The sequence below is a fragment of the Notothenia coriiceps genome, unplaced genomic scaffold, assembly GCF_000735185.1.
Source record: "Notothenia coriiceps isolate Sejong01 unplaced genomic scaffold, NC01 NC01_scaffold00026098, whole genome shotgun sequence".
Taxonomy (NCBI): Eukaryota; Metazoa; Chordata; class Actinopteri; order Perciformes; family Nototheniidae; genus Notothenia; species Notothenia coriiceps.
Window position 1 is genome coordinate 497,706 of NW_011358799.1, and position 14,018 is coordinate 511,723.

General features: G+C 40.1%; 2 protein-coding genes and 1 long non-coding RNA gene across 3 annotated transcripts in view; 2 read left to right on the forward strand and 1 right to left on the reverse strand.

The window, feature by feature from the left end:
- Positions 1-1,744: 1,744 nt before the first annotated feature.
- The window catches only part of LOC104956535 (uncharacterized), a 43,062-nt gene continuing 30,788 nt past the window's right edge, over positions 1,745-14,018 (forward strand). Inside the window, exon 1 of the long non-coding RNA XR_799568.1 lies at positions 1,745-1,758. This is a non-coding gene — a long non-coding RNA (uncharacterized lncRNA). The remainder of the gene's footprint in view (positions 1,759-14,018) is intronic.
- Positions 4,757-7,356, forward strand: LOC104956534 (F-box/LRR-repeat protein 14). The gene has a single exon (XM_010784029.1). It carries the CDS (start codon positions 5,345-5,347, stop codon positions 6,554-6,556), a length of 1,212 nt encoding a protein of 403 aa, XP_010782331.1. The 5' UTR covers positions 4,757-5,344; the 3' UTR covers positions 6,557-7,356.
- The window catches only part of LOC104956532 (ELKS/Rab6-interacting/CAST family member 1), a 92,725-nt gene continuing 90,098 nt past the window's right edge, over positions 11,392-14,018 (reverse strand). The window contains 3 exon segments of the mRNA XM_010784028.1: positions 11,392-11,479; positions 12,134-12,211; positions 12,440-12,535. Coding sequence (XP_010782330.1) covers positions 12,185-12,211; positions 12,440-12,535 — 123 coding nt within the window. The 3' untranslated portion in view covers positions 11,392-11,479; positions 12,134-12,184.

Here is a 14,018-nt window from a genome sequence, read left to right on the forward strand (position 1 = left end):
GAACAACCTTCTGGATCCGCACCAGTCTGGTTTCAAGGCAGGTCACTCAACAGAAACTGCTCTCCTTGCTGTCTCTGAGGAACTGCACACTGCTAAAGGAACTGCACTACCTCGGCAGCTCATCCAGAATGCAGCGGCTCGTCTGGTCTTCAACCTTCCAAAATTCTCCCACACCACGCCGCTCCTCCGCTCAATTCACTGGCTTCCAGTAACTGCTAGAATCCACTTCAACACACTGGTACTTGCGTACCATGCTGCGAATGGATCTGGCCCTGCCTACATCCAGGACATGGTTAAACCGTACACCCCAGCACGTGCACTCCGCTCTGCATCAGCCAAACAGCTCGCTGCACCCGTACTGCGAGGGGGACCCAAGTTCCCATCAGCAAAAACTCGCGGGTTTGCTATCCTGGCTCCAAAATGGTGGAATGAGCTCCCCATTGAAATCAGGACAGCAGATAGCTTGCACATCTTCCGGCGCAGACTGAAAACTCATCTCTTTCGACTCCACTTTGAGCGATAGAATTACTAACAAAGCACTTATACTAATAAAGGGCTTGCTTATCTAAAGCCAGTTGAGTAGCACATGAAATGTTTGGCTCTACGAAACCTGATGTACTTATATGATTCTGTTTTCTTCAAGGTTGTATCTTCCTGGTCGAATGCACTTATTGTAAGTTGCTTTTGATAAAAGCGTCAGCTAAATGCAATGTAATGTAATGTAATGTAATGAAAGTGAATATGCACTTTTGGCTGTTTTTGAATTGACCATTTAATTGATGACATCAGTTTCCCCAGTGCCAGAGATAATCATCACAGTCAGCAGAGCCCTGAGAGTTGAGGGACCTCTCCATCGCCGTGTGGTCTTCTATACAATAATTTACAGAGATTACAGTAAAATAATGTGTTTTTATATCTGAAAGGTCTAAGGTGAAATACAAGGGATTGGGATAGTCATGGCTCCTGATGTGAATCAACAATAGTTCAATCAGGAGAGACGGTTTTGATGTAAGAATACATATTTATTGCCAGGGATACACATATGAATGTAATGTAATGTGATTTTGGCGATTAGGCCCGTTGTGCAGGAGTATCATTCGGGAGGGGAGAACCGATCCGATGAAACCCCCCGGGGTCTAGACATTGGTGGTGGTGAATGGATAGTTGGGTCGGTCTGAAGAGGAGTGGCTTAGCTTGACCCTGGATTCAGAGGGACAGGAGGTGAAAAGGGGTGGAGGAGGGTTGCGTTGAGTCACCTGAAATGACAGCTGTCAGAGGGGGGAGAGAAGATTTAAAAGGTTTAGCGGAGCGCTATAGGCTTGTCTGAATAGAGCAACGTGATTGGTTAAACTGGGGAGTGACGCCGCCGATCACTTATTGAGAGGAGAGAGTAGTAACAGAAATAGAAAATGAAGAGTAAAGACGGTCTTCGTGGTTGAACTATACTGATACTTTTTTTTTTAATTAATCATTTTCTCAGAACACTAAACACAATTCACAAAACCACACACCCAAAGTGAAAAACACCTAATTTCTGCTAAATGAAGAACTGCACTCAAAAAACTACATAAACTCTTACCAAATGCAAACCTTTGCACCAAATAACACACTTCATTCATAATACTAGATTGTTTGACCACCCAACTGCTGAGCATAATCTAAAGCACTTTCATGTTTTATGGGCTATGCTCTAGAGGTTTCTGCAGAGAAAGATTGCTTGCTTATAGAGAAATACAGTAAATGAAGAAATACAAATGAGTTGTTGAAAAAAATCATATTTTAAAAATAACATTGTGCAACATGCATCTCAGCAAATAGTTACTATGCTTCGGGTCTCTCTAAGTGTGATGCATTGTTTGCCAAAACCAAGTTTGTAACTACTGCTTCCTGTGCCTCATCCTTGGCCTTCCACCTACACCTCTTTGTTTCTCAGTCCTTCAGATAAACAACAAAGATCTAGTGGTTGGTCAGTGTCTGTGTTGCATAAAAGTAAGTTTACCACAGTACATTGTGCTGGATTTTTTTACAGTTATAGTATGCAACATGCCAACAATTCAACTACAGTAATGAAGAAAATACGTTTCACAAAACACGCACTGATATATCATGAATTATGCAGAGCTAAAAACTGGTAACTAACCTGTTTTCAAGTCTAAGTGTCCGGATTACAGAGGCAACAGTAAATCTGCTTAGATTAGGCTGAACCCTCTGTCCAGCCTCTCTCATCGTCAAACCATGGTTGATAACGTGTGCAATGATTTGCAAAAAGTGCCATGTTGATTTGCAAATTGTGTGAAAACCTGGAAACGTGTTTAGAGTTTTGGAGATTTGAGCCAATGTTTTGCTCTTTGAGTGTCAGTTAAAATAATTGTGCTTTATGTATAATGTTAGTGTGTTAGCAATCGAGAACAACTATATTAGAAGCATTAACATTTCTGAGAGTGTTTTTTTGGCTTCATTCGAGCACTTTGTCAAGACCAATGCAACAAATTATGTTTATTGGTGTTACATACTGTATAAGATACCTGGAATTCCAAAAACGATATAAGGCCTACATTTTTTAAATATTACAAATGAAATATAATTTATTCACTTCCAATGGTCTTTTCCTTTGTATTTTAATGAAAGATTCCTCCTTTGAGAACTGGAGAACACTCTGCATTTTAACTTCTTTTTTCTGTTGGGTACAATATTTCTACTAAGATATAAGAAGCTTTCTGGCTTTGTTATTGTTTTTTGTTCTGAGAGTTCTCAGGCTGTCTGACTGAACTAAATATATGTTGTGTTGAAAGATTCAGGAGTCCATAGCTAGACTGGAGCCTTGGAAAATTCCAGGAATTGTAGGTATTTATTGTTTCAGTGCCCCTGGTGAGCTGATGTCAGGGGGCCTAGGATTTCTAGCTGTGCCCCTGAAGGTCAAAGGTGACTGAAGGTTTAAAGGTGACTTGAACTACGGAAACTTCTCATTACTGGTATTGCTACACAAATACATGAAAGTTTACAAACGGCTTGCTGATTAAAACCAATGAGTTGGTTCTCAGTTAAATCGCCAAACTCTTCACAACTTCTAAACATTCTTTCCCATTTCAGCCATTATCTCTGACATAGTGTTACAAACAGGGAGGAGGTACAGTTTGCTGTTTTTAACTGAACTAGCGTTGTTTTTTGTTATTGTTTTAGGTTTTGTTGGATTCTTTGGCATGACTTTACATGGAATATCAAAGGTGAATTTGTAACTGTAACACATTGCTGAACTGTCTACAGTGCATATCCTTTTTTCTGTGTACTGCAGTATTAACTTTTCCCAGTAAACCTTCACCTACTGTTGAAAAATCTGAATATAAAATGCAAATTGTGAAACACAATAGCATTCGGCTACACAAAACGGACAGAACAAAAAACAATACTTGGGTGATGTGTGAATTTGTGTGAAGATTTCTAGAGTTGACTAACATGGTGAAAAAACATAAAAAAATGTAAAGCACTACAACTGACGCAATTACAAACTTTCATTTTGGTGGCATTGGCCAATTTACTTACACAATTACTAAGTGTTTTTTGTGAGTGAGTTACTATTGTTTGCACACATGCAGTAGTGTTATGATATCCCATGAAACAGCTCTGCCAAGGGATATTACATTATACAAATATTTGGCAATTATTTAACATTCAATCAATTAATTCAATTGCAAAACCATATTAAATCAATGGTATACAAATCGGTGCCAAGGTCTAAAACAGACGAATAACGTTATTTGTGTTGTGTCAATGTTATCCCACTTGAAAGAGGTAAAAACATGTCACACACTCTGTCCCCATTTACTTTTCTTATTTATTTAAATTACGTTTTGGTACTCAGGTATTCCCATGCATTATACATTAAATTCCAATCGTAACATTTGACCTTGTGTTTGTTTGTCCCAATGTTGATGTTAATTTTTCTTAATATATATTTTCTTTAGCTTTTTGCCTATGTGGGGTTCTTATCTATGTATATAAAGTGAATTATTGGCAACAAAAAACTCTAAACAATAAGCAACACTTAAAACCCTCCAAGGTATATTAATTATGCATGTGTCACTTTGTTCTAGTTTTTGAAACTAAAACTGTTTGAACAAACATAACACATATTGTTCTAATTTTCTACTTCTGTATAGTTATGTTTTTTCTTCTTGCTGAAGGATGCAATAGTATCTTTGATCATAGGTGGGTATGTGTGCTTAAGTAAAATGTTGAGGTATGTCTACTTTACTTGAGTATTTCCATTTAATGCTACTTTATACTTCTACTCCACTACATTTAATAAACAGCTTTAGCTACTTTTAACAAAATGCATCTCTAAAATGTAACTAGTGGACTTACTAAATTACCAAAAAGTCTAATTATTTCAATACTTTACAAAAGGTCAACCAGAACTTTGTCACATATATAAATATAATTATATATAGGCCTACACACATTAAGGCAATTATTTTCTGCACAATGATTACTTTAGGCCTACTTACTTTTTAAGTACATTTTGCTTCTAATACTTTTGTATTAAGTATTTTGACAATAATGTATTATTAGTACTTTAACTCAAGTAAAGCATCTGAATATTTCTTCCACCACTGTCTTGTCTTTGATGCATCGTATAATAATGTTGTTCGTAACATTAAGCAGTAGTGCTACTCGTCCCCTCCACTAGGAGCCGCTGGCAGAGTCTGAGCCGCTGAGAGCGGACACAGAGCTGGTTATTCATTGTAGCGATCCGGGATGCTCCGCCGCTGCTGGAAATGCCTCATACGTTAAAGGAGCCTGGCAGTTACCTTTGTACGAGGAGAAAAAGCTTTGGGGATGAAAGTTTCTGAAGACTAAAAAGTTATTGGATATGCGTTGCGAGGAACGGGAGTAGCCGATAACTTGCTTTGAACGGCTTGAACGGGGATGTTGCTCGGCTTTTCACAAGTTTACACAGCTAACGCTACGCCGACGTTTGCTAACGTTAGCGCAAGAGCGTTAACCTAGCAGCCTTAGCCTAGCCTGCTAAGTAAATATTAAGACTGCCTTTCGGAGTTTCCCGCATCCAAGTTATCACACCAAGAACTGTGTCTATTGTGTACATTTTACACCATCGTTTATTTAATAGCAAGTCATAATAGCAAGGTTCGCCCCTACAAGATGGGTTGCTTCTGTTACGTTACACACAAAGCTAACCGGCTATAGTTAGCCTGTATGCTAGCTGACATTAGCTAACACCGCCGAGCGAGCCAGCAACTTCGGCAGGAGAGTTTCGGCGAGCTAACCACGACAGTATTGTCGGCCAGAGTCAACCTCTGCTGCTAAACGCAGCCATCCTGTAGTCATGTTTGAAATGGAGACCCATATATCGTGCCTTTTCCCGGAGATCCTGGCCATTATTTTCAGTTATCTGGACGTTAAAGACAAAGGGAGAGTAGCCCAAGTGTGCGCGGCCTGGAGGGACGCGTCCTACCACAAGTCGGTGTGGAGGGGGGTGGAAGCCAAGCTTCATCTGCGGAGAGCTAACCCGTCTCTGTTCCCCAGCCTGCAGACCAGGGGGATCAAAAAAGTTCAAATTCTCAGCTTAAGGCGAAGTCTGAGCTACGTGATTCAAGGGATGCCGCACATTGAAAGCCTTAACCTGTGTGGGTGTTTTAACCTCACAGACAACGGACTCGGACATGCCTTTGTGCAGGACATCCCATCCCTGCGGGTGCTGAATCTCAGCCTTTGTAAACAGATCACTGACTCCAGCCTGGGTAGGATTGCCCAGTACCTCAAAAATCTGGAGGTGCTTGAACTCGGGGGATGCAGTAATATCACAAACACCGGCCTGTTGCTCATTGCCTGGGGCTTGCACAGACTCAAGAGCCTTAACCTGCGCAGCTGCAGGCATGTGTCGGATGTGGGCATCGGTCACCTGTCCGGCATGACCCGCAGCGCGGCAGAGGGCTGCCTGTCCCTGGAGAAGCTAACCTTGCAGGACTGCCAGAAGCTGACTGACCTTTCTCTCAAACATGTCTCAAAGGGTCTGAACAAACTCAAAGTGCTCAACCTCAGCTTCTGCGGAGGGATATCAGACGCAGGGATGATCCACCTGTCACACATGACACACCTGTGTAGCCTGAACCTGCGGTCGTGTGATAATATCAGTGACACGGGGATAATGCATCTGGCCATGGGCTCCCTCCGGCTCTCTGGACTTGATGTCTCCTTTTGTGACAAGATTGGAGACCAGAGCATGGCTTACATCGCCCAGGGCTTGTATCAGCTCAAGTCCCTCTCCCTGTGCTCCTGCCACATCAGTGATGATGGCATTAACAGGATGGTACGCCAGATGCATGAGCTCAAGACTCTCAACATTGGACAGTGTGTGAGGATCACAGACAAAGGGTTGGAGTTGATAGCTGACCACCTCACCCAGCTGACTGGGATTGATCTGTACGGGTGTACAAAGATTACTAAGAGGGGTCTGGAGAGGATAACACAACTCCCGTGCCTTAAAGTGTTAAACCTGGGACTGTGGCAGATGACTGAGAGTGAGAGAGTGAGGTGAAATCTCTCTCATTCAGTATACATGTTTCATTGTGTATAGTGCTCAGTTATGTACTGCGAGGGACTCCTTTCTTAATTGTTAACTTCAATACTGTGAGTAAAAACAAGGAGAGGGGCTCTGCATTGATCACTGGAATATTGTTCACATTCTTGCAATACTCCGCTCTTAGTTTCAGCCTGGCACTCTCTTCTAATGTGCATTGTTTAATCTCAGCCTGTGTACAGTTCCTAATATCTAGCTACCTCACCCATCAAACACAGGAGTGCCTACTATTGCTGAATAATAGATTAAATTGCATATTTTTGTGACTCACCTTCCAATGAAGATTCAGATATTTTAAAAGATCTCATTGCAGAAAAATAGCTAGGTATTTTAACTCTTAACAGAAAGGCACATTTTGATAGAATTGTTTTTTGGCTGATGTATTTTTTATTTGTGTAACCAATATTTTTTTCTATTGAGTGACTGTTGACAAAATTGTACTTCAAATTGAAGTGGATGGATCACTCGCTGTCTTTGTTTACCTGTGTATATTTGGCTATGTTTCATATTCCTGAGGAAATGAGTATATACTAGATTTTCCAGTATGCTACTCTGTCAAAGGTTCATCAACACAACTACAGTAAGGCGTAGTAATTAACAGCTGCAAAGGCTATATGCAATACCTAAAAACTGTTATCAATGGTTTTCTCCTGAGGAGCTTCCAACGTGTCAGAGTATTTGTTTAAAAAAAAGCAGTAATTTAAGATTGTTTTATATTCATACAGTAGTGATATTTATGAATAAAGATGGCAAATATGTTTCATTTGTGGGTTTTAATTCATTTAACAGTTTTAACATTGATGTGATTTATAGTTATGACCATATATCTAAGGTTTGTGCAGTTTAGGGCTTCACTAATACGTCTTAATAGCCAGGTTCTTTACATTTGTAATGCACAAGATTAACCAAAGAATGCCTTAGTATTTGTTTTGCAAAAGAGCTACCAGTAGACAAAATCTACAGTAAAATGTGATAAAAATGATTATCTTAATGATTTCACAGAGCTGTACATTTATTTATAAGAGTTTGTTTTTTAAGGGTTAAATAATATTCACACGTGAATGGGATAACAAAGTACATGTAATATATAAACACGTTTGCAAGAAACCAAGGCTTATAATTTATTTATTTACATACATACAAAATCCAAATAACTCAAACATGTCTGTTTTGCTTTCTTTTTACAGTTTGATTCTTAACACAGACAGAAGGCAGTACATTTCTTATACAAATGCAAAAGAAACAAATACCATGAAGTTGACAGAAGCCCCTTAATCAGCTCTGTGTTCCTCAATAAAGAGTCGAGAAAGAGATGACAAGACATTAAGGCAAGGGCAGGGACACACAGGCCAAAATAAGGGTGGTTTAACGGACGAAAAGTACCAAAACAAGGATCAAACTAACATCCTCCAAAAGCAACAGCTGTTTTTTTAGTAAAAACCCAGTTAGTCCAACCAAATGCATCTTTAAATCCAACATACACAGGAAGTTTGGTAGTAAGCTTCCAGATGCTGTTCTGTTTTGCAATATTATGTTTATGCTAAAACAGCAGGAGGGCCATGATGGTTGGAGACCATCAGGCGCAGTCTGCCTATGACATCAACCAACAAAAACTGCTGACATAACAGGTAAGAAGAAAAGACAACACTGGAATCTCAGGGTAGTACATTTACATCACCGTATGGTGAAAATATATAAAAATGACAGTTAGAAATAAATGCAAGAAAAGTACTCTCCCATCACACAGTCACGGTTTGAAAACATTTTTAGTTCACACATTTGACACAAGATTTTTTGACACTTCATTCCTCAGTCTCTGCTGAGGACACTAACTCAACGTCATTTTGTTCAGAGCAGCTCGCTCTCAAGATTCTGTGCAAACATTCAATGCATATCCATACAGTAAATATTTTTATATAGATGTATTATATTTATATATATATATATATCTCTATAGAACATGACTTTCCGCAAGTTATGGCAGTACTGTCACACACGCACACATTTTATCCAGAAGACAAAATTAGACACAAAAAGACAACTGCACTGCTTTTCACTTTTTTTTTTTAAGAATGCACAACACCTTCCACTTAATTACCTTTATTCAGTCACTGTACGTGTTAAATATCACGTTATTTACAAACCGATCTAAAAAGTCAAAATATGCTGAAAAGTGACTTTTATTTCCTGTAAATGTAGATGCACTTAGTAATTAAAAACTCCGGCCCTGAAGATTTCAAAAAATACAATAAAAGGAGGCATCACTTGCATTTGAAAGTGATCTGAAAAATACAAGTAAAAAGGGCATTGCTTGTATTCTTCAGTGTTCAGTCTACAAACTAAAGAACAGGTGGGCTTTAAGTAACATCTATAGAACCTTTGGATGAGATTGAATGATCAGTGGATCAGATCACAAGTTCTTACATCATGCCTTAGCACCAATATTACAGAGGACTATTATCCCTGCATTAGGTCCAGTAATGATCTCTGTGCATGCTCCAAGGCCACTAGAACGTTCTCAAAAGAAACATTGCATACCTCATAAACAAGTGGACGTTGTGTGCAAAACCATCTAAAAATTAACAAGTCTCAGAGAGTAAAAGCTTTTTTTTGTTTCCCCCTTCTCTCTTTCCCTCTCTCTCATTAGTATTTGAGAACATAGTGTAACTAAAAGCTGTCCTTTGATCTGTGTCAAAGGTCCGGCTTAATCCCCCTCTCATGCCAGTGACCCAGCCACAGCCTACACAGTAAAACGTACCTACCTCTTAATCCCGGCTACAAGAACTCCCCCGCAGCTCCAAGCTGGGAGAGGAAACATTTGGAGAACATGCTGCATTTATATTTGGTTAAAAAGTGGCGTTTCCTAAGTGTTGAGATGTTCAGCCACCAGTAGCTGTATCTTTAACTAGTGGCTCCAACCGACTAGTTACGGAACACTGACTGCAATACAAACTAAGCATCTACATGGCTCCATGATCCACCCCCTGAACTGAGCTCCTCGCTGCTCCCCTCTCGATGTAGCAGCTCCCTGTTTCTGAGACAAAAAGTGCTTTCCTGTCCCATGTAAGGAATACTCTTACCTAGAAATATGCAAGAGGAATTTAAAGGGTGAAAGGCTGAGATAGCAGTGGGTGAGGTAACTGTGCTTTACCTAGCAGTTCCTGCTGTGAATGACGACGTCTAGGGAGAGGAAGGTTGGCAGTATGCTTCGAGACTTTGTGCGGAGGTTTGCTTCTTTCATCGGATATCCTTCTCTCCCAACGCACCTGTCCCAGACTAACAGTTGTGCAATACTTTTCTTATTACACTACAAGTGAAAATCTAATTTGGTGAGTTCACCAATGCATAGTGAGCTTTTAACCTTTTTTTTTTACAAACCTAGAATATGCTGTGATGCCTGATATAGAATTAGGTCTGTAGTGTCTTTCCCACCTCCTGACTTAGCAGTCATCATCAAAAAGCCCTCCGTTTGCAGTGTGTAATCTGATATTTGCTCAAAGTGCCATATTTGACAACATTTTGTGAACATCACTCATTTGATTGTACAGGCCTGACATTAGAGAGACACATGAGACAGGAAAGCACTTTGTAGTTGTGAACGTTTGTTCCAGGGTGGACGAGGGGAGCGAGGAAGGAAAGCTCAGATAATGCCCCAGCTTTTTTCTCATCCTTCCAGGAGCCTGGTTGAGGGGAGGTAGGGGCACCTGGGCTCAGCTACAGATTACGTGGAGAGCAGGGGTCAGCCGGCTGGTGCCTGAGGTCAGAGTGGTCAGCATGACTCCTCCAGGGCATTGACCACCTGCTCCAGGATGTCGGGGCAGTAGTCTGCGATCTGTTGCAGGACAGAGTTGGCGTACTCCTGAAGATCTCCGCTCTCCTTCTCACACACCTCCAGCTCACGCTCCAACTAGAGGGAAAAAGCATGGGTTAGTTTCTTGAAACCTGACTTTCAATCAACAAACAGATGAAACAAAAAAAAAGAGGTTAACGAACATGACATGGAATGAATCTAGCGATGGGGAGGAAATCCTTTTTTCAATCTAATAAAGGCTTTATCTCTAATACAATTATTTACAAAAATAACTGCATCATCATGCCAAATAAAAACAGTAATGGAGAATACTAAGACTCCCACATATCTATAGATATAACTATAACCAAGTTATAACGTCAGGAATAAGTAATACAAGTTAAACAAATTCAAATCAATCCGTTTTAAATGTGTCCTAAATATGCCCCTTTTCAATCAAGCTTACAAAACATGTCAGTTATTCTGTGCCTTTAAAAAGATACATTATCTCTACGGTCATTTCATTGATTTTGATTACAGCAGTAGAGTTGTATATTTTGTTTATTTGTTCACTCTAAAATGTGTTCGTTGGCCTATACATTTCAATCATGATCAATTCAGAAGTTAAACAAATGCTGATGTTTTTCACTGAATTAAAATCTTGATATATGTATATTTAAGAAAATGACAATCTAAACATGAACAGAGGAGAGCAAAAGAGTTCCTCGACTACCTTCAAGGTTCAAGGTTCTTTATTGTCAAACTAACATAACTACAGAGTAATTATGTCGTTGAAAATCTTAGGTCACAGGCTTCTCCAACAATGCAACACAATAATACAGATAAGCAGACAATATTAAAGTATATTATATTAAAAGTAATACAAAAAGAACCTGTTCCAATACCTGTTCCACACTCATCTTCTGGAGCTCCTCCTCCCAATCTTCGGGGTCGCTATGGTGATAGTGAGAGGGCGGCGTGAGCTGGCTGAGGATGCTGGGGTCCCGGTCATGGCACAGGTCCGTCAGGTGGGCGATGTAGAGCTTCAGCTTACTGCGGTTCTGGGACAGGGCTAGGAGAGGGGGTATCATCTGCAGGGAGGGACCAAAGGGAAGAGTGTGAGGCAGTGTGGAAATACAAATAAAAAGATAAATACATTTAGGCTACACATTTACAAAGGAGTTACGCTTTGATTTTTATGATTGAACAGGATGAAAGACCAAGGCACAAGACCACAAAACAAATAAATGAGTACAAAAAATCATTGCATGCATGCTTATGAACCAAAAACTATTTCACATTAGAGCCAACGTTATTGGGTGCATCATAAAAGTATTCTGGATCATTATATGTGTAGGTTTAGCGCAAATCATTGATTACATGAAGGGTTAAAAACATTTTCCAATGAAACACCTGTTTGTGTGGGTCAAAATGTGAAGAGCAATGGCATGCAAAGCTAAGATGCTTTAGTTTGAGACTGAGCCAGGATCAAAATCATCTCATCCTCTTCACACACACACACACACACACACACACACACACACACACACACACACACACACACACACACACACACACACACACGGTTAAAGGCACGGGATGCGCGATACAAAAAAAATCATTATGAGAGGAATGGCAAACAGCAAAAGAAAACATAATGAGTACAAGACAAGTGATGAAGTGAACATGCCACGGATCAACGATGAAGAGAGGTGTGACACGTCTGGCTTTACGTACAAGCTCACCCTTCTGAATAAAATGTCTGAGAGAGAGAGAGGGGGAGGGTAAAAGGTTGGCTACGCCCAAATACCCTCCTCATCATCCTGTTAGCCACAAGGTAGGCCAATCGCAGCATTACAAAGGAACATTTGGTTAGTGCGTATATCGACAGAGTAGTTAAGACAGAAGAAAACATACATTTTAAGTTCATAGTTCCGTTCGGATAGAAGGCGTCACTTCAACCTTCTTAACAAGAGACAACACATTTTCAACAAATGATTCAGAGAAACTCGGGGAAAGCTGGTCAGGATACAGACGGTGGTTAAGGTTACCTGATCTGGAGAGGGTTTGTGATTCGTCTGGTCAGGAGCAGTCTTCAGATGGTCATCCTCGTAGTTATCTGCCATCAGTTTCATTCTGTTCTGAGTCTGTAGATTAAATAGAAAGAAAATTGAGTGATATGATGAAGAGCAGAAGAACCATGGCATATAAGGAAAAGCCGGAATGGAACATGTACTTGTATATAAGCAGTCCTGGCATTAACCTATATTAATATTTTAATTCAAAAACATTATTAGGAAAGGTCTATGGGCATGGCTACATACTGGAATCGAGTCCAGCGATACCCACAATCGTGGGTAGATGCAAATAATGATGACTTCAAACAAAGATTTAGAAGACAAATGTTGACATTCTCATTTGTGATGCGCAAGCTACAAATAACCAAAAAGGACAAGTTTGATGCTGAGCCACTGTTTTAGTTTACTTTTCCATTGGCCTGCTGTTAAGAGTGAGAGAAAGAGACTGTGTGTTGGTCTACATCAGGGGTGCCCAACCAGTCGATCGCGAGATGTGTCTAAAAATAGAACAACAATATTCTGTTGTATCGTTAATGTCCTATAACATAATCTTCCTGTGCCAGAATAATGCACTTGAACGCATCAAAGCTTTGTGATTGGCCGGCGTGACCCCATGTGTCGGGACGTGGCTAGTGGGCAGTAGTTCGCTGACGTTGTCCGTGGCAACAGGAGTGACAGTCCGCACACACACACAAGACCGCAATTATGGCAGAAGAAAAAAAGCCCAAAATATATAATTTTCACTCCGAGTGGGAGGATGACTATTTTTGTATCCATTCCAATTCAAAGTCCATCCGTCTCATCTGCAATGCGAGCGTGGCTTTATCGAAGAAGAGTAATTTAGGAGCGGCATTTCAAAACAGTGCACAAACGCTACGAGACGGAATTCCCTCCTAATTCTGCCCTACGCTCCCAAAAGGGGAGGGGCCTGAGAGGACAGCTAAATGCGCAGCAGTCCATTTTCACCCGGCCCAACAACAAGAGCAAGGCTGCTACCATAGAATCTTATCGTGTCAGTCACGTTCTTGTGAAACACATGAAGTCTTTCAAAGACGGCGAAGTTGTGAAAGAAGCATTCCTGGAGGCTGCCGACGCGCTTTTTGGGGACAGTAAAAATAACATCAGCATTTCAACAGGTTTTTGATATAATAAAAACTCAAGTTAGATACTGTTATTAATCAGCTGTAAGTTTTAGTTTGTTTGAACTTACTCATTATAATTATTGTACACAATGGTATAAGACTGCAAACTTAAATTGATTATAGTTTATTATCAATTCAGGTTAAGAAACTAGTGTTGCTCGCATCCTATTTTTAAGGCATTTCTTTTTATACTCTAATAAAATGCAACAAAAAAAGAGTTTGATTCTATTAATCGTCTTTTTTATTGCACTTTGGCAGCAGATTCCTGTGTAGCTTCAGATCTGAGTTGTCTTATTAGAAAGCCTAATTTATACTTTTGTAGCAACACTATTTTTATATGATGGCAAAGAAAGGGTTCAGTGTATTTTCTTTTTTCCCTGTGTCATATGTGGCAGCACTGTTCAATGTTT